This window comes from Zeus faber (genome assembly GCF_960531495.2).
Source record: "Zeus faber genome assembly, chromosome: 5".
Lineage (NCBI taxonomy): Eukaryota > Metazoa > Chordata > Actinopteri > Zeiformes > Zeidae > Zeus > Zeus faber.
The window spans coordinates 4,203,629-4,229,312 of NC_137192.1; the positions used below are offsets into that span (position 1 = coordinate 4,203,629).

At 42.2% G+C, this 25,684-nt stretch overlaps 2 protein-coding genes across 2 annotated transcripts in view; both read left to right on the forward strand.

Moving 5' to 3' along the window:
• The window catches only part of cntn2 (contactin 2), a gene marked incomplete at both ends in the record, with an annotated part of 29,642 nt that extends 15,782 nt beyond the window's left edge, over nucleotides 1-13,860 (forward strand). Inside the window, 12 exons of the mRNA XM_080000414.1 lie at nucleotides 5,655-5,782; nucleotides 5,903-6,078; nucleotides 6,596-6,716; nucleotides 6,823-6,981; nucleotides 7,164-7,313; nucleotides 7,654-7,724; nucleotides 8,224-8,458; nucleotides 8,774-8,889; nucleotides 9,002-9,188; nucleotides 11,225-11,337; nucleotides 12,332-12,509; nucleotides 13,757-13,860. Coding sequence (XP_079856540.1) covers nucleotides 5,655-5,782; nucleotides 5,903-6,078; nucleotides 6,596-6,716; nucleotides 6,823-6,981; nucleotides 7,164-7,313; nucleotides 7,654-7,724; nucleotides 8,224-8,458; nucleotides 8,774-8,889; nucleotides 9,002-9,188; nucleotides 11,225-11,337; nucleotides 12,332-12,509; nucleotides 13,757-13,860 — 1,738 coding nt within the window. The remainder of the gene's footprint in view (nucleotides 1-5,654; nucleotides 5,783-5,902; nucleotides 6,079-6,595; nucleotides 6,717-6,822; nucleotides 6,982-7,163; nucleotides 7,314-7,653; nucleotides 7,725-8,223; nucleotides 8,459-8,773; nucleotides 8,890-9,001; nucleotides 9,189-11,224; nucleotides 11,338-12,331; nucleotides 12,510-13,756) is intronic.
• Nucleotides 13,861-16,729: 2,869 nt separating this feature from the next.
• chia.1 (chitinase, acidic.1) lies at nucleotides 16,730-23,731 on the forward strand (the record flags this gene model as incomplete). Its single annotated transcript, XM_080000415.1, has 10 exons — nucleotides 16,730-16,775; nucleotides 19,229-19,433; nucleotides 19,830-19,886; nucleotides 20,532-20,697; nucleotides 21,146-21,270; nucleotides 21,472-21,595; nucleotides 21,952-22,134; nucleotides 22,791-22,907; nucleotides 23,161-23,287; nucleotides 23,523-23,731. 10 exons carry the CDS (start codon nucleotides 16,730-16,732, stop codon nucleotides 23,729-23,731), a joined length of 1,359 nt encoding a protein of 452 aa, XP_079856541.1.
• Nucleotides 23,732-25,684: the final 1,953 nt, after the last annotated feature.

Genomic DNA, 25,684 nt, shown 5'->3' on the forward strand with positions numbered 1-25,684 from the left:
CCATCGGAGCAGAGAATCACTCTGATCCCGCAGCAGAATCGGGGCGATAGTGGCACCGCCCCTAGCGGTCGCCTGCGCCGGCGCTCCGGTTACTTTCTTACTCTTTAGTATTTTTTTCCTTTTTTTATCACAATGTTCACCAGAAAAACATCAACAATTAACTCATACGACCGCGATGCACTCATGGATATAAAAAATTCCCTAAACGAACAACTTTGGGACTTTTTATCCGTGGGAGCAGAGTGGCCGGCGGAAATCCTACGCGGGAACACTCGCAACAACAACTACAACAAAAATGGAGTCGCTGTTCCACGAGCGGGCCCACGGAGGAAGCACCGAGGTAAACGAGGCGGCATTCGGGTCAGAATGAGGACGCAACCTTACCGTCCACCTCTGCCAAGCATCCTTCTTGCTAACGTCCAGTCCCTGGAGAACAAGATGGATGAACTTCGAGCGAGGATTCAATTCCAGCGAGACACGAGGAACTGTTGCGTCCTCTGCCTGACGGAAACATGGCTGAACCCACTGGTGCCGGATGAAGCCATACGTCCAGCCGAGGCCTTCTCCGTGTTCCGCGGCGACAGAACGGGAGAGTCGGGGAAATCCAAAGGTGGAGGCGTCTGCCTAATGGTAAACAACCGCTGGTGTAACGCCAACAACACCAAATTCCTCTCCCACTCCTGCTCACCGAACCTGGAACAGCTGACCATACTATGCCGTCCATTTTATCTCCCCCGGGAATTCAGCACGGTCATCATTACAGCCGTTTATATCCCACCGCAAGCGGACACCGACGCAGCTCTGTCGGTTCTGTACGATGTGTTGTGCGGATTTCAGAACAGACATCCCGACGCGGCTGTGGTGGTGACCGGGGACTTTAACAGGGCCAACCTTAAAAAAGTTCTGCGGAATTTCCACCAACACATCACGTGTGCCACCAGGGGAGACAGAACTCTGGACCATTGTTACACTCCTTACAAGAATGGATACAAGCCCGTCTCGCTCCCTGCTTTCGGGAAATCAGATCACGCCGCGATCTCGCTGCTTCCTGTTTACAGGCCTCTGATCGCACGGGATCTGGTGATGACGAGGGAAGTGAAGCGGTGGACGGACCAATCAGAGGCTGCGCTTCAGGACGCTCTGACTGACGTAGACTGGGACATGTTCCAAACAAGTTCAAATGACGTCAGCGAGTTTATGGAGGCTGTAGTAAGTTTTGTGGCTACGCTAGCGGATGAAATTGTTCCCACGGTGAAAGTTCGGATATTTCCAAACCAGAAACCATGGGTTGATAAATCCATCCGCTGCGCTCTGAATGCTCGCACGGCCGCTTACAACGACGGTCTTGTATCTGGTAATATGGACAATTACAAAGCGGCGTCGTACAATCTGCGGAGGGCGGTTAGGGACGCCAAACGTACGTACAGAGAGACTGTGGAGCTACAGATGGAGCGGGGGGACACAAGACGCTTGTGGGAGGGGCTGCGAACAATAACTAACTACAAGAGCAGCTCCTCCCCAGCCACGAGTGTGGACGCCTCCCTGGCCAACCAACTGAACTCCTTTTATGCGCGGTTCGAGTCTGGCAGCAACACCGCTAGCTCGCCGGCTAATTGGAGTTACACCGCTGGGGACGAGCGCGCACTCTCAGTGTCCGTGCACGAGGTCAGGAGGGCTTTGATGCGGGTGAACACCAGGAAAGCTGCGGGCCCAGATGGCATATCTGGGCGAGTACTGAAGACCTGTGCTAACCAGCTAGCTCCGGTGTTCACCACAATATTCAACATCTCCCTGGCTGAATCAGTGGTCCCGTCCTGTTTCAAGAGGTCCACCGTCGTTCCTGTCCCGAAGATCGCCTCTCCAACCTGCCTGAATGACTACCGTCCGGTGGCCCTCACCTGGGTGGTCATGAAGTGTTTCGAGAGGCTGATTAAGGATTACATCTGCGCCTCCCTCCCCCACACCTTGGACCCGTTGCAGTTCGCGTACCGGCAGAACAGATCCACGGATGACGCGGTCTCCCAGGTACTGCACACCACGCTCACACACCTGGATGGCCAGAAGGGGGCCTATGTGAGAATGCTGTTCATTGATTATAGTTCAGCTTTCAAAACCATAGTTCCCACCAGACTGGCTGTCAAGCTGATGGAGCTCAGATTGAATGGTCCGCTGTGCACCTGGATCCTGGACTTCCTCACAGGCCGCCCCCAGGTGGTCAAGGTGGGGAAGTACATGTCAAGCTCCCTCACCCTGAACACAGGATCCCCCCAGGGCTGCGTCCTCAGCCCCCTACTGTACTCCCTGTACACACATGACTGTGTGGCCAGGTCCAGCTCCAACACCATCATCAAGTTTGCTGTCGACACCGTGGTCGTGGGCCTGATCACCGACTGCGATGAGAAGGCCTACCGCGAGGAGGTGGCTGACCTGTCACTCTGGTGCCAGGACAACAGCCTACACCTGAACGTCAGCAAAACCAAGGAGCTGATTGTGGACTTTAGGCGTGGATCACAATCGAGGACGCACGCGCGCTTGTGGATTAATGGGACTTCTGTTGATAGGGTGAGCAACTTCAGATATCTGGGAGTCCACATCACAGAGGACTTAACATGGACTGTTCACACAGACACTCTGGTGAGAAAGGCGAGGCAGCGTCTCTACCACCTCAGGCAGCTGAGGAAATTCATGGTCTCGGTGAGGATCCTCAAGTCCTTCTACTCTGGAGCAGTGGAGAGCATCCTGACAGGCAACATCACTGCCTGGTTTGGGAACTGTACTGCTCAGGACAGGCAGGCCCTGCAGAGGGTGGTGCGTTCAGCTGAACGTACCACTGGAACTACCCCCCCCCCCCCCCATGCAGGAGTTATACACCAGGAGATGTAGTAGCAGAGCCCGTAGGATCATGAAGGATCCTCATCACCCCAACAACGGACTGTTTCAGCTGCTGCGGTCAGGCAAGCGCCTCCGCAGTCACGCAGCGAGAACAGAGAGACTGAGACAGAGTTTTTTCCCGCAAGCCATAAGAACTGTCAACGCTGACCTCACCAGGGGTCCTAACTGAGCCATACACTAGGCTCCACTACCTACTGTACTGTATGTAGCATACTGTACCGCATACTGTATCACTGTTCAGGGTTGTTCGTGATGCCGTATTGCTGCGTCGTACTGTTGTATACTGTGCTGTATTATCCCAAACACTACTCCCTCTATTCACATTCACATGCCACTTTAATTCACATGCCACTTTAAATGCACATATCTGTATATACATAGGCATATTCCTTCTATCTATTCCATTTTATTTCAATTTTATTTTTATTGTATTTTATTCTTTCTTTTTTAATCTTATTCTATAAGTATTCCACTTACTGTATTACGTTTTAGGAGTCAGTTAGTCGGTCTATTAGAAAGGAATTTTCTACTTTTTATTTTATTTTATTTTTAATTTTTTCCTAGGACATATTGTGTGCTATCACCGGGTGCGTTGCATTACATTTCACTGCATATATGTATGGAAGTATGTATATGTATGTGACAAATAAAAATCTTGAATCTTGAATCTTGAATCTTGAGAATCGCTCTGATCGCCAATGGAGTGGAGAATCACTCTGATCGCGGAGTGGAGAAGCACTCAGATCACGGAGTGGAGAATTTCTCTGATTGCAGAGTGGAGAATCGCTCCTATCAGAAGAGATCAGCAGAGATCGCTCTGATCGCGCAGCGGAGAATCGCTCCGATCGTGGAGTGGAGATCGCTCTGATCATGGAGTGGAGAATTTTTCTGATCGCGGAGGGAGATCGCTCTGATTGCGCAGTGAAGATCGCTCTGATTGTGCAGCGGAGAATAGCTCTGATAGTGGAGCGTAGATCGCTCTGATCTTGGAGTGGAGAATTGTTCTGATCGCGGAGGGAGATCGCTCTGATTGCGCAGTGGAGATCGCTCTGATTGTGCAGCGGAGAATCGCTCTGATTGCGGAGCAGAGATCGCTCTGATCACACAGCGGAGCAGAGAATTGCTCTGATCGCGCAACAGAGGGCGGGAGGACAGCGGGAGAGATATACAGAATACGAAAGAATCCCGGAGAAAACAGGAGCGTTGACAGATATGCCCACTGTGACAACCACTGCTGTAGACTATACAATCATAAACACCGTGGGCAATTTCCAACAAAGTGATTTAAAAAATGCATTATGAGAGTAAATGTGACCCACCACAGCAAAACCTGCATTGTCATGCATTTCTAAAATCGCACACATGCCGCCAAATAAGTTGAAAAAAACTTTCTAAAAGGAAAATTGGATTTTTCCAGGTTTGTGTTCCTTTGTGTTTTTTTTATTTTTATCTCTCAACGAAATTTCAAAGCCGAGTTGGATTTATAAATCGGAAATCTTACGTGTTTTATACACACCTCGATACATTGTTGTGTAGGTGACGTGTACCAACGAAGAAGAAAAGCGAACATCACTTCCGTAAACAGATGGTTAAAGCACTGGACGAGGAACCTTAGTAGCCATGTGCCAAGCAAGTAGCCATGCGGCTTTGTTGGTCCTCCAACCATTTGCATTCTGGGAGCTGGCTGAATGAAGCCAAGTGTGGGAAAACTTTGAGGGCGATTATCTCAGAAACACAGTTTGCCGCACCCTCGTCATTAACAAGCCATAGCTTTAGAAATATTTGCTTGATTCGCACAAGTGACAGTTGTTTTGAAGCTCTGATTCCACTCTGAAATGACGTGGAAAAAAAATGGCAAACGGCAGCAAATGTACCTAAAATCCCCACTGGGTCACAAATGGTTTCCCTTTCTAGCATGGAGCGCTAGCTAACAAAACCTAGACTCACTGACTGTAGATAACATTACAGACCTAGTTTATGAAAAGGGAAACTTTTCAAAGTCATTTTGTTAACCCGTGGAAACTGTTGAAAGATTTCAAAAATATAAATCCCTGATTATTATTGCACGGATGGGAGATCAAAAGCAACTCTTTGTTGAATAAATATATCAAACAGATCTATCTGTCTATTTTATAAGATTTCAAGGTTTTGGTGTGACATATAAATAAAAAGTTTTTTTATGTGTCTATGAATAGTGGATGTGTTATTGATATGAATTATGTGTGATATTGACACAAATATCACATCAAAACATGAAATAGTAAAATCTTGAGGCTGCTTTATTTGTACATTTTTATGCTGTTGTTTATGGCCTATTTTTTTAATCTGATCTTCCATACTGAGACAGTAGAGATAGGGAATTGCTATCGGCCTTCTTATATTGATTTGCTTTTCTTTTATTCGTTTTTCTATTGTTCTTTAGTACTATTTAGTACTATTTCGTTTACTACTGCTTTACTAAACTACTTTACTACTATTTAGAGTTTTCCATTTTTTGTCTGTTTCACAATTGTGCAAGGACATTTGTAGAAGTTTGTTTTGGAAAATCTATATAAAATGTATTTAATTTATACATCTACCTACAGTGGATGAGATGTAACAAAAAGAGAATGAATCAATTGTGAAACAACAGCAGGTGTGATATCATGTATGCTATCGTGTCCAGCAGGAAGGTACAATACAAGACCAAAACCTTGTTCAAAAACATTGTGATTCTCAGGGTAATCCTTGATACTACAGGGAGTCTTCTGATTCAATTCCAGGGTGACGGTCACTCCAGATGGTGTCCTGTTGATCCACAATATCAGCAGGGCCGATGAAGGAAAATACACCTGCTTTGCGGAAAACTACTTGGGCAAAGCCAACAGCACGGGGCATCTGTCTGTTCGAGGTACACAATCTGCCCCCGACAGAACACAAAGCTTACATAAATCCTTAGAAATGTGATCCACACACGAAGTAATACCAAACAAACCGCTATCTCAGTTAAGCTTTGTTGCTCTTTGCACAGATGCGACCAAGATAACGCTGGCCCCTTCCAATGCCGACATCAACCAGGGGGACAACGTCACGCTGCAGTGCCACGCCTCCCATGATCCAACCATGGACCTAACCTTCACCTGGGCTCTCAACGGGGTCCCACTGGACCTGGAGGATTTGGCCGGGCCCTACCACCGTGTGGAGGGGGTGAGTGGTGTAGTCGGATGGGGTGGGTGGAAGGGTTGGGTCCTCCAGGGCAAGCTGGACTCATTTTGAACAAATCTTAAGTTCTTAATCACCTGTTTTTAATAAAATTTTTGTCTTGTTCCATCCATATACCAAACACAAGTGGTCAGGTTGTAACATTGGGCAAGTTAGACTGTTTGGTGGCTGAGCCAGTGAGAGAACGAATACACAATGTCACAAGATAGCTTAAGTTTTAAGGTTCAATTGGCTTCTAGAAACCTGAGCCCAGAAAGTAACGGTCATTTTCTACTGTTTGATTGGGTAAGCTTTTAGGCAGAGTTGGGCAGAGTTAAATGTAATTAATACATTCTGTTCTGCCCACTGCCCTTGATCCTTTAATGCGACCTGCCGAACTTGTCACGTTCCACAACTACTTTATAATTTTTTCTGGTCTCCATCTCCATTTGCTGTCTTCTCCTTTCGATTTCCACTCTGTCTAAATGTCGCTGTTTCTCTGCTCCGTCTGCTCCCTCTCCAGAAGGAGACCATTGGTGACCTGTTGATCGTCAATGGGCAGCTAAGCCAGGCTGGGCTGTATACGTGCACCGCCCAGACAGTGGTGGACAGCGCCTCGTCCTCGGCCAGGCTGGTGGTCAGAGGTAAAAAACTACGGCACTCCGAACCTTCCCCCATCCATCCATTCAAGCTTGATGCAGAATCTTGGTGTAGAATGGCGGCCATGTGTATTGTTGTGCCAATTCAAAGGCCCGCCCGGTCCCCCTGGGGGTTTGGTGGTGAAGAATGTGGCTGAGACATCGGTGGAGCTCAGGTGGAGTCGCGGCTACGACAACCACAGCCCCATTGGGAAATATATCATCATGGGGCGATCTTCACTCACCTCCGACTGGAAAAGGATGAGAACAGGTGTGTGTGTGTGTGTGTGTGTGTGTGTGTGTATGTGTGTGTGTGTGTGTGTGTGTGTGTGTGTGTGTGTGTGTGTGTGTGTGTGTGTGTGTGTCTGAGAAATTCCTGAGCTGTCGCCTTAAATAACTTTGCTACTGCCCCTCACCTCATCACGTCATTATACTGTCTTGCTTGTTGATCAGAGCCTAAAGCCATCGAGGGCAATGCGGAGTCGGCCCGTGTGACCGGCCTCTTGCCCTGGATGGACTATGAGTTTCAGGTGATTGCCAGCAACATCCTGGGCAGCGGGGAGCCCAGCATGCCCTCGCCTGTCATCCGGACGCAGCAAGCAGGTGCGAGGACAAACGCGATGGTCGGTCGCACATTCACCCGACACACATGGGGAAATAGTGAATTGACGTACCCTGTAGCCAGAAGTACTCTGTGTTTCTAAGCAGAATATATGGGGATTACTGCCGATGAATAAAATGAGAGGCGTAAAAAATACAGCGTGGGGGGTCTACTTATTAATGCATTTGCCCAAAGTTTGCCCAGTTGTTATAATTAGAACTTTGGCTCCATAAGCTGAAAGGAGGTCGTTTAATGCCTCAAGCGCTGCTGTTTTTGTCCATGTTGATCTAATCGACAAATTAATTTCAGCCAGTAATGCTGCAACATGTTTTTTTCACCCAGCTCCCACAGTGGCCCCCAGTGGACTTGGGGGAGGCGGCGGGGACCGCAATGAGCTCATCATTACTTGGACGGTGAGTATGTAGTCTGGAACAGTGTGTGTGTGTGTGTGTGTGTGTGTGTGTGTGTGTGTGTGTGTGTATCTCAAAATGTACAGCCAAGCAGTTTACTTGCCCATTGACAAGGCAAAGGGATTTTCCATTTTTCCCAGGAAGCTTTCGTCCCCTGATCAAAGTTCACCTTACATTTTATTTCTGAGCTCCACCGAAGACGGCTGATAGCAGAAAGACGAATCACTCGGAAACTTGCCACTTCCCCTGGCCACTTCACCTGGCCACTTCCTCTTGGCACAGATCTAAATTTATCAAACGTAGCTGTATTCTTTTATGCTGAGGTCCAACAACTATTTTGTTAATGCAGTCTGAGATGAAATTTGAATCATTCATTTATGATGCTTATGTATTTCATCAGGCAACCTTCCAGAACCCAAAGATAAAAGAAGATTCACAGTTGTAGACTCATGGGATAGAGAGTGGTGTGTGTTCTTTGAATAACCATCTTTGACTCCACCAGCCCATGGCCAGAGAGTACCAAAATGGGGATGGCTTCGGCTACATCCTGGCGTTCAGAAAGAAGGACACTCCCGACTGGACAGTGGTGCCCATCCCCTATGTGGAGTCCTCCCGCTACGTGTACTCCAACCTGGACCTGTCCCCCTACTGCCCCTTCGAGGTGAAGATCAAGGCCTACAACCGGAAGGGAGAGGGTCCCTTTAGCCAGATGGCTGTAGTACACTCTGCAGAGGAAGGTGAGACAAAAGATTCAGGTTTTGGGGTGTTTGTCTGTACAGGGTGCTCAATTCCAGGGGATCTTATTTTTTTGTTGCATATTTTAGTGTTTTCTCTGGCCACTAGAGGGCAAAATTCCCCTAGTACAGAAAGTCTAAGAGTGACCTTCAGTTAAATAAGTGTCAAATTGTATATTTTAGTCTGTATTGTTTTAGTTTTATTGACATATAATGGGTCTTTGTATGTTCTTTGTACTTGTGAAACACTGTACCTGCCCCCAGTAAAAACCTTTTGCCTCCAACCTGCCCCTGATGTTGATATCTATTCCCTGACAGAACCCACAGTTGCGCCAGCCAGTATCAACGCCACAGCACTGACTGCTTTTGAGATCCAGGTGTCATGGGAGCCTGTTCAGCAGCTCAACGCCAACGGTATCCTCAGGGGATACGAGGTCAGAGCGTCTCCAATTCAACCCCCAACATCGACAAGACAGAAAATGTGGTTTCTTTCTTTTAAACTCAAGCATGAATGTACAGTGAGAAAATGCCAATCTGCGTCTACAGATCCGGTACTGGCGGCAGCACGAACGGGAAGCGGCGGCGGACCGGATTCGGACGGCGGGACTTTGGACCACGGCGCGGGTCGCGGGGCTCAGGCCCAGCACCCGCTACCACGTGGCTGTCCTGGCCTACAACAGCGCCGGCACAGGGCCATTTTCGCCACGCGCCACCATCACCACGAGGAGGCCACGTACGTACTTTCAAATAGTACACTTAGAGTAGTGGAAAACACAGTGGTCCAGAGCTCGCCAAGTGTATTGAGAAAAGGATATAAATTTCACTTAAAATACATAAATAATGAAAAACGAGCTCTTGTGTTGCCAGATCAAAATTGCAAGGCTGTACTAATTGATCAGTTCCAGACAGAATACCACCTCTCTGTTCATCAGCTCAAGTTTCACAATGAAAGTAAGAACTATTAGTAGTGATGTGAGGTTCAACTCTTTTTTGAGAGTCGGTAATTAACGTGTCACTAAAGAGGAAGTAGTTTAGGACTGAACCAGACTCAGAATTCTGTTTGTCGAATCGTATTTAGCTGATCAATGCAAAACTGGCTATTCCATGGGGGGGCACACAGAGGAACGTGGAATGAGCGTGTTCGGTAACAACAGACGGTATTAAACGGGTTAAAAAACGCAGTAACGATAAGGTCCAACGTTACCGTTACGCGTAACAGTATTGGAGAAATTAATAAAATGGATTTTCTATTTTAGGCTATATAACACATTTATAACTTGCAATAGGATTAAGATATTCGGCGAAGAAGCATTTTCGCTATTATCAGAAGAGGCATCTCTCCTCTCTCTCTCCATCACCACAATGGAGATATGTGCAAGGGGGGCGGGGCCAGCTCCCTCCGTCTGGCTCTCACGCGCACGAGGAGACTCTGCTCTGAGTGAAAGCACATTGTGCCCCGATCGCCCCCTTTCCATGCTTAATGTGCAGACAATAAAGCAGCATTAATTCTGCTCTTAATTTGTTTTAGTATTTCTCTTAAAAATTAAAAAAAGAACCGAAAAGAGTACTGTTAAAGTATCAGATACCCATACCTGCTCGTGCCCCATTCCTCTATGCCCGGTCCCCATTCCTCCAAATGAAGCAACTGAAAACACTCTGTTTGTAGTTGTTTTATTTGGAGGAACAGGGCGCAGTGATCAGGGTGCACGGAGAGCTGTGTTCGCATCCGTGTCCAGACGCAGAGGATTCGCACACGTGAAAATGTATTTATGATTCCCCTAGTTTATAAATCCTCATTTAAATGTTATCCCTGTGCATTTTGTAAGCTTCTATCTGTTCTATCCTGTTATTGTAATGCACACTCACTTACAAAAAAAATCCACAAGGGTTAGTTTCCGTCGCTTCTGTCTCCATTTCAGCGGGGGTGGTTTCACTCCCTTCCCTGGAGCAAAGCCAGAGTAGCGCTGAAACCCCAGTTGACTCCTATCAAAATACTCAATGTATCACATGCAAAATGGATCACCGTTGCAGTAATGCAAGGCGTTTATCCAACCAAGGCGCTATTCTTCCCAGATTAAATTTTGAACTGTGTGTTAACTGAGAATATGCTTACAAAATGTATATACTAAAATTGTGTTGAATTGAAATCACTTAAGTTGTTCTTAGTGTGTTATACTTGAGATGTGCTTCAAAATAAAAATATATTTTTCATGTATTTTTCGATTAGTACTTTAAATTACTTTGTATCGATTAGTACTTTGAATGAAAATTCTGTACTTTAAATAAGTCCATAAAATAAATATGAAGTACCAATAATGCACACACAAATAATTACAAATGGGTAGCGATACTAAAACTATACTTCCTGTTTGAAAAAATATACTTTTTTCCACTTTCAGGCTGTCCTTGCTGCATCTAGACCACGACACGGTCAATCTGTTCTGAATCCTAAAGTTGATCCAATCTATTACTTTCACTAAACATTGTATATTTTGACCATTTAGGGTCAATATATTTTCCTCCATTAGAGACATCGAACATGTTTCTTATGTGTCAAAAAAATCACTTTCCCTTATTTAGGGCTCTTGGAATAATTTTCTTTGATCTCTGATACTCGATATCTTTCAACTAAAATCTGTATCGGTCCATCCATAATTACAAGTACAGAAACGGAGCAATCTCACGATTTAAAACTGCACTGCCTCATCTTTGCTGCATTTTTCTTCCTGCATTTTACGCATGCAAACTAACATTTCATTTGTGGTTCAGCACCGAACCGTCCCCCGGGCAACGTGACCTGGAAAAAAGACGGATCCTGGGTAACGTTGAGGTGGGACCATGTGAAGGCCATGCACAACGAGTCCACTGTTCTGGGTTACAAAGTGAGTGTTTGTGTGTGTGTGTGTGTGTGTGTGTGTGTGTGTGTGTGTGTGTGTGTGTGTGTGTGTGTGTGTGTGTGTGTGTGTGTGTGCAACATGCATGTTTGCATACAGGATACACACATCCACATAGTTACAAACCTGCAGTAACTCTTGTTTCATTATGAATCTGCTTAGCTGTCAAAAATCCCCTTTTAGTACCTTTAATGACCATAACAAAAATAGCAATCAAATGTAAACTTATAAATTAAAGATAATTTTTGAGGTCACAGCTTTATCTTAGTGACCGGTCTAGCAAAACATGTTCTATCATCAAATTATGATCGGCGGTGATTTAAAAATTTTAAAACATAAATGTGAGAATAGTCATGGAGTTAATGGTGCAATGTGTAGAATTTATGGGACAGACTTGGCAGAAATGAAATATAATATTCATAAGTATGTTTTAATTTGTTTATAATCCTATGAAAATAAGAATCATTGTGTTTTCGTTACTTTAGAATGAGCTGTTTTTATCTACACGGGCGCTGGGTACGCTTCACAGAGGCCACCATATCGCACTGTCATGTTTCTTCTACAGTCGCCCATAACGCACAAACCAAACACTGGCTCTAGAGAGGGCCTTGCGTGTTTTTCGCGAGAGGGAGAGAGCTGCCATATTGCAGCTTCGATTCAGTTGGTTGCGATCTGCAAACTTACCGTTAGATGACACTAAATTGTGCACACTGCACCTTTAAGAGGAAACTGTGACTTTTTAGCCATTTTAGTTCGGTGTTCATTTTAAATATAATTTTTTACGTGCACAATCAGTTCTAATATCTTTTTGAGTCTATTTCAATTCAGAATAGTCGAGCATTAGAAAACAATTTTGTAATCAAGGATTTCAGCCATTCATGATGAGAAATACTTGCAGAAATCGATGAACAGATGTGCTTTTTATTGCAGCTGACCGGCTGACCTGACACTGCACTAACACGCTGCGCCTATCTGCTGACAGGTCCTGTACAAACACGAAGGCCAGACGGCATTAAAGGTCCTGGATAAGGGAAAGACGTCAGTGACCCTACCGCTGCCCAAAGACAATGGCTACGTGGTGCTGGAGATCCGCTCCTGGGGGGAAGGGGGTGACGGAGCCGCGCATGAGGTCATCGTGTCCTCAGGCCATCGTGACTCAGGTGGGAGATGTGGGGCCTCAACTCATTAGGAATGTAAGGCCGTGCCTGTAAAGGACCAGTCCTGGCCACCGTTCAGTCCATCAGTCTGTTCTGGCCATATCAGCATTCATTCCAATGGAGCAGATGTATAAGCCTTTTTTTCATGTTCGTGTTTTTTTTATATGTTATACTGGAAATAATTGGTTGCAAACCATGCATTACATCAAGCTTTCCTCCAAATCAGCACTTTTGGCTGTATCCGCACTAATGTAAAAGACTATAAACAGGAAGTTCACCGCTTACTCCTAGCAACCTACTGTAGCCAATGCTATGCTTTGGATATTTTAAATAAATAGTGATATTACTATTATCGGAAACACGTCCAAAAAATGTACTGACACGAGACATGTGTCATTATAACATGAGTTTTATCATTTTTCGAATAGGAGATTTGACGTGTTATTTATTTTAAGGCTGAAATGCTTGCCTCATTGGACTGTATTCAAGCACAGTGAGAAGGTGCAGCAGAGCAGATTTTCTCGACAGTAAATCGTTGTGTGAGATTAACAATTAGAAATGCTGGGAACCAACAATATAGGCCTAGGTCAAAAAATGGCGAGCCTGACATTCAATAAAGCGTCTGTAATCCTGCAGCACTGGATGAGCTACTGTTGAGTGGCAGCACCCTTCTCCATGCGGCGCAGATACCACTCAAAGTTCAAACAATTTGAACTTTGACCTTTTTACCCCACTACGGAACCAAGATATATTCAAATATATAATGTTGTTTTTATAATATACAGTATATAACAAATTATTTCATTTGAGATCATTTTAGATTAGATAGGTACTTCCTATTCATCCAGTGTTACATTCAAGATTCAAGAGGTTTATTAAGAGGTTTATAGCAACGTCACAGCAGCACACATCAGAATGAATATGAGTAGGCAATCATCATAAGCAATAAAAACAGAAAATTAAAAAAAAAGTGGCACAAAAGAATAGCAATATACAATCAAAATAAAATAATAACAATAAACCTATAAATCTTATTTCTAATTCAATTTTTTTGAAAATTAAGGAATCAAATTTGGAAGTAATTGATATAACTGTATATCATGGAGACAAAATATTGATATATTCAACAGAATTCACTGGCTGAAACGGGGGCAGACGCAGTCAGTTGTTTTCTTAATTACAGACAGTAAGGAGATTCAACACCTCTCTCTCTCTTTCTCTCTCTCTCCCTCTCTATCACTCCCTCCCAGGAACTGGCATGATGGTCCAGAACAGCGCCTGCTCAGCGAGCTCCTCCCGCCTCCTCCTCACCGCCACAGTTTTCCTCGCTCTCATTGCCTGGCGGGGCCAGTGATCTGTATTCTAATGTTGGACGTTATTTTAAAGAAAGCAAAAAAAAAACAGTGTGCTAGGTCTTTTATTTTTATTTTTCGCACTGAGGAGTGGGCGAGGTGTGTGTGTGTGTGTGTGTGTGTGTGTGTGTGTGTGTGTGTGTGTGGCGATTTTCATTCACCTCCAACTGGAAGAGGATGAGAACAGGTGTGTATGTGTGTGTGTGTGTGTGTGTGTGTGTGTGTGTGTGTGTGTGTGTGTGTGTGTGTGTGTGTGTGTGTGTGTGTGTGTGTTAATAGCGATTCCATTGATAATTATTATTTTTTCTATGAAGAAATCAAAGAGGGGCTTTTTTTAAATGTGTGTGGTGGTGGTGGTGGTGGTGGTGGTGGAGGGAGGGTGGACTATCTGATTGTTTTTTGTGTTTTTAAACATATCGGTGTCAGTAGAAACCATTGCCTTACAGAGACCATTACCTTTTGTGACCGACGCTTCTCTCCAGTTCGATAAAAGTGAAAGGTGAAACTTTGCTGGAATCTAAGTTTTGCGCGTACGCTTGTACATGTGCCGTGTTGAGTTAACAACTCACACACTGAAGTTTGTCCTCACTTCCAAACAGTGACATGATTTCCTGTGCATCACGTGAGCAAGGGTTTGACAGTGCACCATATGCTATATATGGAATTCACATGTGATACATGTACGTTTCACATGTGCTTTTTATATGAGAATCACATGACATCACGTAGAATTTGCTTAAAAAAACACATATTTTCACATGAATTTCATGTGGTGGCATGTGAAATGCCATGTGATTTCTATATGTGGAATCATGTGACTTTTGTATTTGTAAGGTTGCACTTCAGTCAGTATTATTTGTGCGTGGGTGGTTTGTCTCTTTTTTTTTAGATTGTGTTTTGGGTTTTTTTGCTTCCTGCTGTAAGTGTAAACTACATGAATAACATCTCCAGTCCGGATGAATGTTTACATATTTTGATTGTTATTATTTTGTAATTATTTAACTTGAATTTAATGAAATATGTATTTAAAAGTTCTTAGATGACATTTTTGTGCCTGCATTGTTGTACATAATTCAGACACCGATGCTCAAAAGAAATGTACATTTTTTTTGTGGAAGTATTGCAGAGAGAGCGAGAAGAAGGAGAGAAGGAATGAATACCTTCCATGGTTTTAGGAGTTAGTCACCAAAGTTATCAGTGGGTCATCAGCGGGTCATTTTCATCTTTATCAACGGGCTGTATAATTTGCAGTATCGCCTTTTATTGACGCTGCTTGGCTCACTGTAGTTACTATTCTGCTGAATACGTGCGCTAATGAAAGCAAACACCGTAGCTTTGTCATAGTTATCCTTTCCTACAGAGCAGCAAATTGTCAAAGTTGCAGCATGTTCATTTTTGCCAAATTAGGGAAGGAAAAAAAAAAAAAAAGTGAGAAAGATTCATCCTTAATCAGCCTAAGATTACCAAAAGTTGTTTTGGTTGATTGTTTAATCTTTGATTTTAGAACTGAAAAAAATATTTATTTTGGAGATCAAAGAGTTATAGAACACATAGAAGTATCTGCTACGTACTGAATGGTTCTTGACTGGTTCAAAAGGCTGCGCAATGAACCGCCTTCTTTGTGTTCCCCATATGGTTCTTTGTGATTCTTAATTCATATTTGGAGTTAGTGGTTCTCAAAATACCCTTGGTCCGGAGTGTTCTCGGTGAAACCAAAAATGTTTTTTCTCTGGGATCACTCAGTAGCCAGATTGAAATCTAACTATTTTCCATAGATAAGAACTGATGAAAACTAAAGTTCTGCCAGGAAATCCGATACGAGCAATGTAAATTATAGTGGTAATCCGTGAGATTATTTTGTTTTTAAAAACAAGCCCATTTTGAAGCTTTTTAGGATTACTTTTTCTTAAGGAAACAGCCCTTCAACATATTTGCGTTATGCATGTGCTCCTCTCTCCATCGTCTCCATTGTTAGTGGTGGGGTCTGTTAGAATGCCGCAAGGTTTTCAAGAATGAGAAAGTATCCCCACCACCTCAAGTGACCCAGAATCAATTGATCAGATGAGGGCGTACGAGGATAAAGGGTTTACCTTTGAATTTTGAATGGAATTCTGGTAATTGTAGTGCAATCCAACTGACGCATACAATCTCATGGATTATCACCTTAACAGAGAAACCCCACAAGGCCAGACTTGTTCAGTATAAACCTTCACTTGTTTGTTTTGTTTTGTTTTGACTCGACAGTAGAACATCAAGTTATAAAAATAGATTAAAATTAACTCACACATTTCTAGATCATATTCTCTCAGGTTTTATATTCTTAAATGCACGCTGCTTCTGCACAGTGATATTGTTTTTAGTTGTCGGCACGTTGAATGCGACAGATATTTCTGAAATGTATCTAACTACAGTTCACTGGCTCGACCTTCATGGCCGCCACTTGAGTAGCCCCGCAGTGGAACATTCACATGTTAGGCATTTTGCATTCTTTCCTTCAAAAATGATATGGAGTTTGGACAGGACAAGGCTCTAGCAGGTTTAAAAAGAGCAATATACTGTGTCTGATAGTACGACACTTCCCTTGTCGATCTCGGTAAACCCAGGATCCAAACCCTTAAGAATATGTTTTGTGCATATTTTCATCCAGGTTTTAACTGTAAATCACTGCACACAGAAAAATAATAACAGTAATAATTACAACAAGTCACAGGTAAACAACGTGTACCTGTGACTTGTTATAATTATTACTGTTATTATTTTTCCTCTCTCAATCAATATTTTTAGTACATTCATCCGCAGACCAAAAAGTCCGCCGACATTATTATAACAAAAACATAACAAACAAAAAACATGTCTAGGTGACAAATCGGAATGGGGCGGATTTTAAAGATTGGTTCGTCGGTAGGTAAACGAGAAGGTGGGACTGCGTGAAGTTTTTGAGGATATGGGGTGGTGTGGGGGGATATCCTTCACTTGTAAATATGATTCAATAAACACTTTGCAATTGTTTTCATGAAACTTGTGTGCACTTGGTTACAGCTCCAATCGCTTTTTCTTTTGAATGTGTTGCTGATTAAGCGGACACAGGAATTAATAGACAACTACAAGATAATGTCGTGGAAATTACTTGGCCGATATAGCCATTGCATGATCGTTCCTGCCTTGACAGAAAATTAAAAAAATTACACAGTAACCACTATTGTTCTCTCTTACGGGAAGTTATGATCATGACTTTTAGGGTTATCAGCTGCCTGATTACCTATCAATTGCACTTTGTCACCGTTCATAAGTCACTAATAAGGATAGTATAAATCCAGCCTGACCAACGCCAACCCTCCAAGCGCTCCCTCTCGCCCATTCTGTACAAAAGGTAATGTCATCGATTTCTTGTACTTTTTTTCAAAATAACATATTTTTCAGTGGGTAGACTTTAACTTAGAACTTGTTCATTGTTTGTGAATGAGAAATACTAGATAAAAAATGTCTGAGTAGGATAAAAAAAAAAAAAAACATGCAGCAGACTAGGAACTTTACTTCAGTTATTGAATCTTAGGCGTGTTGTTTTTTGGTCTTCCAAAAGGTTTCTTGTGTATATCTTCTGGACCTGCTGAATACAATGGCCAGACTGATTCTCTCCGCTGGTGAATGTCACACTCGCTCACTCACCCACACATTCACTCACTCACTCACGCATTACAAATTAATTTCCTTGATTTTTGGCTGTCATGTAGTTTTTTGTATCAGATCAACTGAACCCTATGCAGCAGAAATATGTTATGGAGTTCTATAATATTGACATTTTAGTTTGTTTCATTATTTGTGTCAATTAGGCACTGATATATTTGCCATATATTGCAGAACATACCAATTATACCGCTTTTACAATACATGACATATATTCCGAGAGAAAAATGAAAACATGAATTGCAAAAAATACACGTGTGGTCCTTCCATAAATTCAGATTTCTATGTTCTAAAAGCAATACCCCAAAAAAGCATGTTTTATAGTCAGTGCATTGTATTTATGTATTTATATTTTGTTTTTTTAATAGCTCTGGGGATTCTGTTGACTGTCCATATCGGTAAGCATTTCCTGTTTTACTTTTCCAAATAAAGCTTATTTCCGCTTTTAAAAGATAGGTTCATTATCTATTAACCCTTTTCTATTGAGAAACTTATCAATCTGCGTGAAGTTGTCACTGTGCTAAAATGCAGTCCATTGAGGCAAAAATTTGGAGCAACATTTATTTTTTATCAAACACGGAGTCCCCCCTCATTATGGGCATGTGTTTCTTAGTTCATTTTTCAACATGTTTAAGAAGTAATATCACATTTCATAAAAAATTATTTGGCAATTGCTGCAGTACATCCAAAGCGTTATATTGGCTACAGTTGGTTTCCAGTAGGAAACTTACTGTTTCTAGTTTACTGTTTCTAGTTTCTCAACGTTTGCTTGGATGTAGCCTAAACAGTTGTTTGTGAAAGTGCAAAAGAGAGTCAATAAATCCCAGAAAATCCTGATTAAAATGCACAGAGAAGGAGATTTAACATTTTTTAAGGTTTAAATGTTTGCTCCATTCGACTCCATTCAAGCACAGTGAGAAGCACTGCAGCAGAGCAGTTTCTCACAAGTAAAGTGTTCATTAGGTTGTGATATGAACAGTTATAGATGCAGGTTGTGATATAAACAGTTATATGTCAGGGTTCACCCGGGTCCTTCCGGCATCGGCCACTAGATGCCGCCAGTACTGCCTCATCAATGCTGTTTTGTTTCACCTGTTTCTGATTACCCAGCCTCATTATGTCATATGTTTCAGCTGTGTCTCGTTTTGTCTTTCATATTTATACCCTGTCTTTTGTGTGCTTGCTACAAGTAAACCTTTATTTTTGCCACCTCATCTCTGCCTCTGCCTCGTTCTCCGCACCCGGGTCCACTCAGCATACCACGCGACAGCAGGCTCAGCCTCGCTGTCGCGTGGTATGCCCTAACCCTAACCCAAAACAAAAAAACGGACAAAAGACAAGTAAGAATTTCGTGGGCTTGGAAACGAGAGCTTTGTCAGGAGTCTAGAAAAACTCAAGGCTGAGCACGGAAGGACACAAAAGACAGGGTATAAATAGGAAAGACAAATCGAGACACAGGTGAAACATATGACATAAGGAGGCTGGGTAATCAGAAACAGAAACAGGTGAAACAAAGCAGCATTGATGAGGCAGTTCTGGCGGCATCTAGTGGCCGATGCCGGAAGGACCCGGGCGAACCCTGACATTATAAATGATGGGAACCCAAATTTTTTTTTAAAAAGGCCCTGGTTGAAAAAAAAAAAATCTTCAGTATCTTACTAAACAATTTCCCAAACACTGTCTCAGTCTCCTCCACAAAGCTGGTTTGCCACATGACCAACTGGGCCCAATACAGGCCCAGCACCGGGAAATTCATGTCCCACAATATCGACCCGTTCCTGTGCACCCATGTGATCTACTCCCTGGCCACCATCAACAACTTCCACCAAATCACACCCACCGAGTGGAATGATGAGCAGCAGTACAAGAGCCTCAACAACCTCAAGAATGTGTGAGTCCATTTGGGTCGAAGCTTGTTAAATCAAGTTAATTCAGAATCTGATTGATTGATAGTTCCTCTTTACCCAAATGTTGGTAGTCTTTGAGCCTACCATGGAAGCATACATTATCACTGTTCCCTAATATGTGAGCCGATCGCTCACAAACATACACTTCAGCGAGAATGAGTCACATACCTGACAAGTAAATTGAAAAGTAAAGCTTTTACAGTTGTTGAACGCAACGTGTGTGTGTGTGTGTGTGTGTGTGTGTGTGTAACATGAATGTTTGCATACACCACACACACATCCACATGTGCAGTGGCATGTTTTATTTGGATCGTAGAGTGATGGGTTTACCACCCCGGTTTAGGTGATCAGGACTGAGCTCTTTCTCTCCCTCTCTCTAGTAATCCAGCGCTCAGGACTTTGCTGTCTGTCGGAGGCACAGTCAATGGATTCAGCCCGTAAGTTGGACAATTATAGGCTATTTATTACGTCTGATATGTCTGCATGAGACATTCTCACAAGAATCATGTCTAAATGATTTCTCGGTCAAAATTATTTATTTAAGAAGGATGCAAAGTGTCAATCAGTCACATTCAATAGGAATTATGCCAATGCCTTCACCCTTTGTCACATTCATTTTATCCTCAGTTATTATTTTCTGTTAGCAAGGAGAACATTCGCTGCAGGGCTTGAGGTGTGTGTGTCTGGCTCCAGCCTCAGCATGATGGCAGGGATACCAAAAGACTAAGCATCACCCACTTAAATACTTTTTTTCCCATCCCCTGCACACACTATATTAGAGCAATAGCGCGTCCACCTTTTCAAATAGAAATTAAAAAATGATTTCCAAAACCCGTAAATAGAGGCAGAATTAAATTTTTTTTACAAATGTGAGCCATTGTCAGGCAATAGTCAGGCAATGTGTGTGCAGACTAGGGCTAAAACTCAATTTGACACTGGTATAGTCCTTGAAACAAAGGACCAACTCACTAAGTTATTCAAAATCAGTGATCTCACATTCGTATTGGTACCCAAGAGTTAAGTACCTTAATCAATCAGAATCAAGAGTTCACCCAATTTTGTGTTTATTTGCAACCCACCAGATTCATTGCAATCGTCGCCAGTCCAGAGAGCCGCATTGCGTTCATCAGGTCGACCATCAGCTTCCTGCGCACGCATAACTTTGACGGCGTGAACCTGGACTGGCAGTTTCCCGGACAGAATGGCAGTCCAGCAACAGACAAGAGGAGATTCACTGAGTTTGTCATGGTCAGCATTTTCTCTTTACTATGTTTTCTTAACACCAGGTGGCCCCATTCGTCGTTGTGTGGTTTAGTCTAAAAAGGACAAATCTTACCCCATTATTGAAAGTGCGATTTGATTCCATTCCTATAAAAACCACAACATCCTTTGGCCTTAAGCAGTAAAAAGAAAGTGCATTCAGTAAATCCGTTTTTGTTTTCTTTGCTTTTTTTTGTCAGAATAGCAGAAGAGCACTTGTAGAACTACAGTGTGTGGTGCTGTGTTCAGTTTAGTTCTAAAAGAAAAGCATAATCGCTACCATGTCACATAAAGACATTTTTTTCCAGAGGGAACTAAAAATTGCACAATCAATTCATTCAAATGTATCATTCTGATGCAAAAATATGTTGTGTTGGGAAAAAAAGTTAAATCTCAACTCTCATAACTTTTTTGGGATAATTTTTTTTTCGCACAGGAGATGGATAAGGCCTTTGTAAACGAGGCCAGAGACACCAGGCAGACCCAGTTGCTCCTGACAGCAAATGTCGCCTCTCTCGTTCCCACAGTCGACAGCAGCTACGAAGTCCGTAACATTTCAGAGTGAGTTCCATTTATTGTTATTATTTTAATTTTTTGTCGTCGTTTGTTTGTTTGATTAAGTTGGCCGCACTGATCACTATGAGTAATGGAAGAATACTTCTTGGGGCTGGACGTGTTGTGCTCTCTTTGTCCGAAAGTACCCAATGAATGTGTGCGTACCTTTTCCAACCAACCCAATTGACCACTGGTTGACATCAACAGCCACTTAGACTTCATGAACGTGATGACCTATGACTTCCATGGACACTGGGAGGCGGAAACGGGACACAACAGCCCCCTGTACCGCAGCAGCGTGGACTCTGGCTCACAATTTAACAACAACATTGTGAGAAACTCACCGTACATCAACACAAACAGATAGATAGATAGATAGATAGATAGATAGATAGATAGATAGATAGATAGATAGATAGATAGATGGATAGATAGATAGATAGATAGAAAGATAGAAAGATAGATAGAAAGATAGATAGATAGATAGATAATGGCAATATGCAAGAACCTAAAGCTAGCAAATTTTGGCAATATACAATAAACCTCAAATTTACTAAACCCCAACATAAACAAAAATAAAAATGACCTAAAAATAATACAATACAGCTAAATCTAGAAAATCAACTAATATAACCTAAGAAAAAGAAACAGAAAACCTAACAATAAACCGGGAAAATGTTTCTGCAGAACTCCTCCATTACCCACTGGCTGGCTCTGGGAGCCAATCCTGGCAAGCTGCTCCTGGGCTTCCCCACATATGGCCGCACCTACCACCTCAGCAGCTCCACCAATGGCCTGGGAGCCCCAGCCGATGGCCCCGCCGGCACCGGCCCTTACACACGCACTGCCGGCTTCTGGTCCTACTACGAGGTATGACAATTTGGCTAATAAATTGAAATTAGCCTTCAGGTTACTATTTACGCAGTATTCTGTGTGATAAACGGGGAAATTGTAAAAATATTGAATATTAATATTAGTTGCAATTAATTGCATTAATCCAATAACATACCAGTAACAGTATTTATTTATACAGTTTATTTATTTATGCCATTTCAATACTTTGAGGATTTAACTCAATTAGCCAAGTAATATACCAGTAACTGTATATAATTGTAATTATTGATTCTAGATATATAATTATTTATCATACCTATGGTTATTATTATAACACTAATATAACTATGGTAATATAATATCATTACATATTGTAATATTTTTAATATTTTTTTAACCAGGTAAGACACAGGGGTTACTATTACTAGACTTTTCTAATTTATGGATCACAGCAAACTGTTAAATGTCATTTAATACATCTTTTTTTAAATGACCTACTGTTTTCATTATATAACTGAGCACTTAATTGCTCAGTTATAGCTTAATTGTGGCACAATGCTGTTGTAAGTAATTTCAGACATTTTCCCAGTATATAACACAGAAAATATGCTGCAATTAATTACCTCTATCCAAAGGCTGCATGATATACTATACTCGCTATGTGAATAAATATATTTATTTTGTTTTGCAAGGTCTGCACGTTCACCAACAGCGCTGACGTGGAGTGGATCGCTGAGCAGGAGGTGCCATACGCCACGCAGAGCAATGCCTGGGTGGGCTATGATGACAAAAGGAGCTTCTCTGCTAAGGTAATGCCAGCGCCTAGTCATTACCTAGTCATTTGTCTATTCACAATATCAAAGCTCCAACTTAGGATAATCAAGTTCCAAACCTACCAAATATGTCAGCCTTCATACCATGAGATTTTCTAAACATTGTCATTAGTTCAGACTGCAAAATCGGTTATCAATGTGTGATGATTCATTTCTGAAAACAAAAAACGTTTTACTGACTCCCTTCCCTTCCCGTCCACACAACACCCCACACCATGTTGCGTTGCAGGTGGAGTGGATGAACAGATTTTCCCTGGGTGGCGCTCACGTGTGGACCCTGGACATGGACGACTTCAGTGGCTCATTTTGCTCGAATGGACCGTACCCCCTTGTCAACCACCTCAGAAATGCAATGGGTAAATTAACTCACAAAACTGTTCATGGATGATGCCGTTATGTTATTTCATTCAGATAACAGACAACTGATAATTAAAGGAACAAACAGTAACGTTGAACAAATTCCCGGCCAATAGCGCCCCCTAAAGGAAGCCATAGAAACGACACTGAAATTGCCAAATGTGATGGCTCCTCTTCCTTGCAACGCCGCTCGTATATTCTGTTGTAATATCTGTTTCATCCCAACTCTCGTAGGCTTCGCCCCTAAGCCCACCACCACGCCGAGCCCCACCACCACCAGGGACCCTGTGACCTCTTTCTGCGCCGGGCGTCCTGATGGCCTGTATGAGAACGTCGCCGACAAGACCACCTACTTCCAGTGCTTCTTAGGGAACACCTACCTGCACAAGTGCCAGCCTGGACTCATCTACATGGACTCCTGCAAGTGCTGCGACTGGCCCTGAAAGAGCCTGCATAGACCTGCAACCTGGGAACTTTGGCCTTCAGTCCAGTCCAGCGTGCCCCTTCCCTGAGTCACAACAGGACAGCATCAGCTCACTGACATGAAAAAAATCCCCTCAGTCACATTTACGATCTGCTTATGCTGTGAAAATAGAAATAAAAAGACAAATGTAATTGTATTATTTGTAATGGTGATTGTATTTTTGACTTCATTGTGTTATATTTGATAACAAAACTAAAATTTGAAACTACTATGTATGCTAAATATTTATTACGAAAAAGTATTTATCTTAAAACTGGAATAAATAGCGGTGTGATATTCTTCATCCCTATCACTGACAACTCCATTTACGCAGAAAACTGTCCAAGGGTTGCAGTATTCTTGTTGCACAATTTCCAATGATCACCTAATTTGTATTGGTGCCTTTTGCAAGTCTTTGTCCAAAGTGCTCTATTATTAGGCTTATCACATGTATTTTTCTGGGACGTCATGAGAATTCATTCTTATTTTCAAAATATAAAATATACTTTTCAATATATACACAGAACTAGAATTCACATGCACTTATAAATAAAGAAAGGCTACAGATCATGGTTGGTGCCTGGTGATCACGTCCTCTAATAGTGGCCTGGGCGATTTGACTTGTTTGCGAATGTCTCTATCTGCTAATATTACATTTAGTTAGAATTAACCGAGGTTCTGGAGCAGAGACCATGCCCCAACCACACCTACTACCAACCAACTTTACATACATATACCCGTCACATCTACCCATCATTCGGTTGTCTTTTGAAACCAACCACTGCCCAAGTCTTCACCTCTCACTCCTTTTCTCCTCTTTCTATTCCTTAGGAATGGAATATATATCGTATATATATATCGTATATATCTCCATCTGCTAATATATTCAATTTTTCTATTTTTTATTTCTATTTTTACAAATCTAATATCTCTTCCATGTTTAAATGATTCATTTTGTTTTTCTAATATTTCAGTGTTGATCCATAGAATTCTAGTATATATTTGAGTAAAAAAAAATGTCAATAAACAGAACGATAATTTCTGTGGGATCACACCCAACAGTTGTTCTCCCAAAATCATGATTCAAATCGTAAAACTTACACTTTTAAAGATGTTTATCACAGGGTCTATCACATTGGAATTTTAAAACTTCTGTGGGTAGTTGTATGTTCTCCCTGTGCTCACATGAGTCTCCTCCAACAAAAAAAGGACCCCAATTAAAAACACGCAGAACGCTTATCTGTCTTGTCCCTGACCACAACATGGATCCAGCACCTGGAATATGGATCCAGCACCTGGAATTGGTTCCCAGGCACTGACGTAGTGAAGGCTGCCCACTGCTACTGGCTGCCCCTGGAGGACGGACAGCTGGGATGGTAGAAATGCAGAGGCTAAATTTCTCCTGTCACCACTCCCTGCTTGCATGTAAAATGATTCTTGATTCTTGATTTTTGATTAATAAGTTCCTATTATGGTACTCACAGATTATTACACTATTCAGAGCTGAGATTGCTCACGGTGTTCTTAACTTCATCGTTTGACTGAATTGAAATTTACATTACAACACAATGTAGATAGGCAGGCTGGAACAAGCCCCTTCTTCATATAAAAAAAAACATCTATCTTTCATGATTATATTTGGAGGCATTTGTGTCTCAGCAAATCTTTCAAGAGCAAAATTATAGCCCTATTATGTGTATAAATGAGAAAAATACCATGGTGAATATTTAGTATTAATAGAGGTCTCAAAGGTCACACAAACCTAAATAAATATTACCATTTTAAGCCATAAAACCAGTATTTATGAAAAACATATTTTTATATATTTATAAAAATGATATTATAATACTTTTATATCAACATTCAATTCAACATTCACAAAAGGTGTTTTGAGTGATTTAAGCAGTCTTCCATTAATTATCAAAAGAAAAAA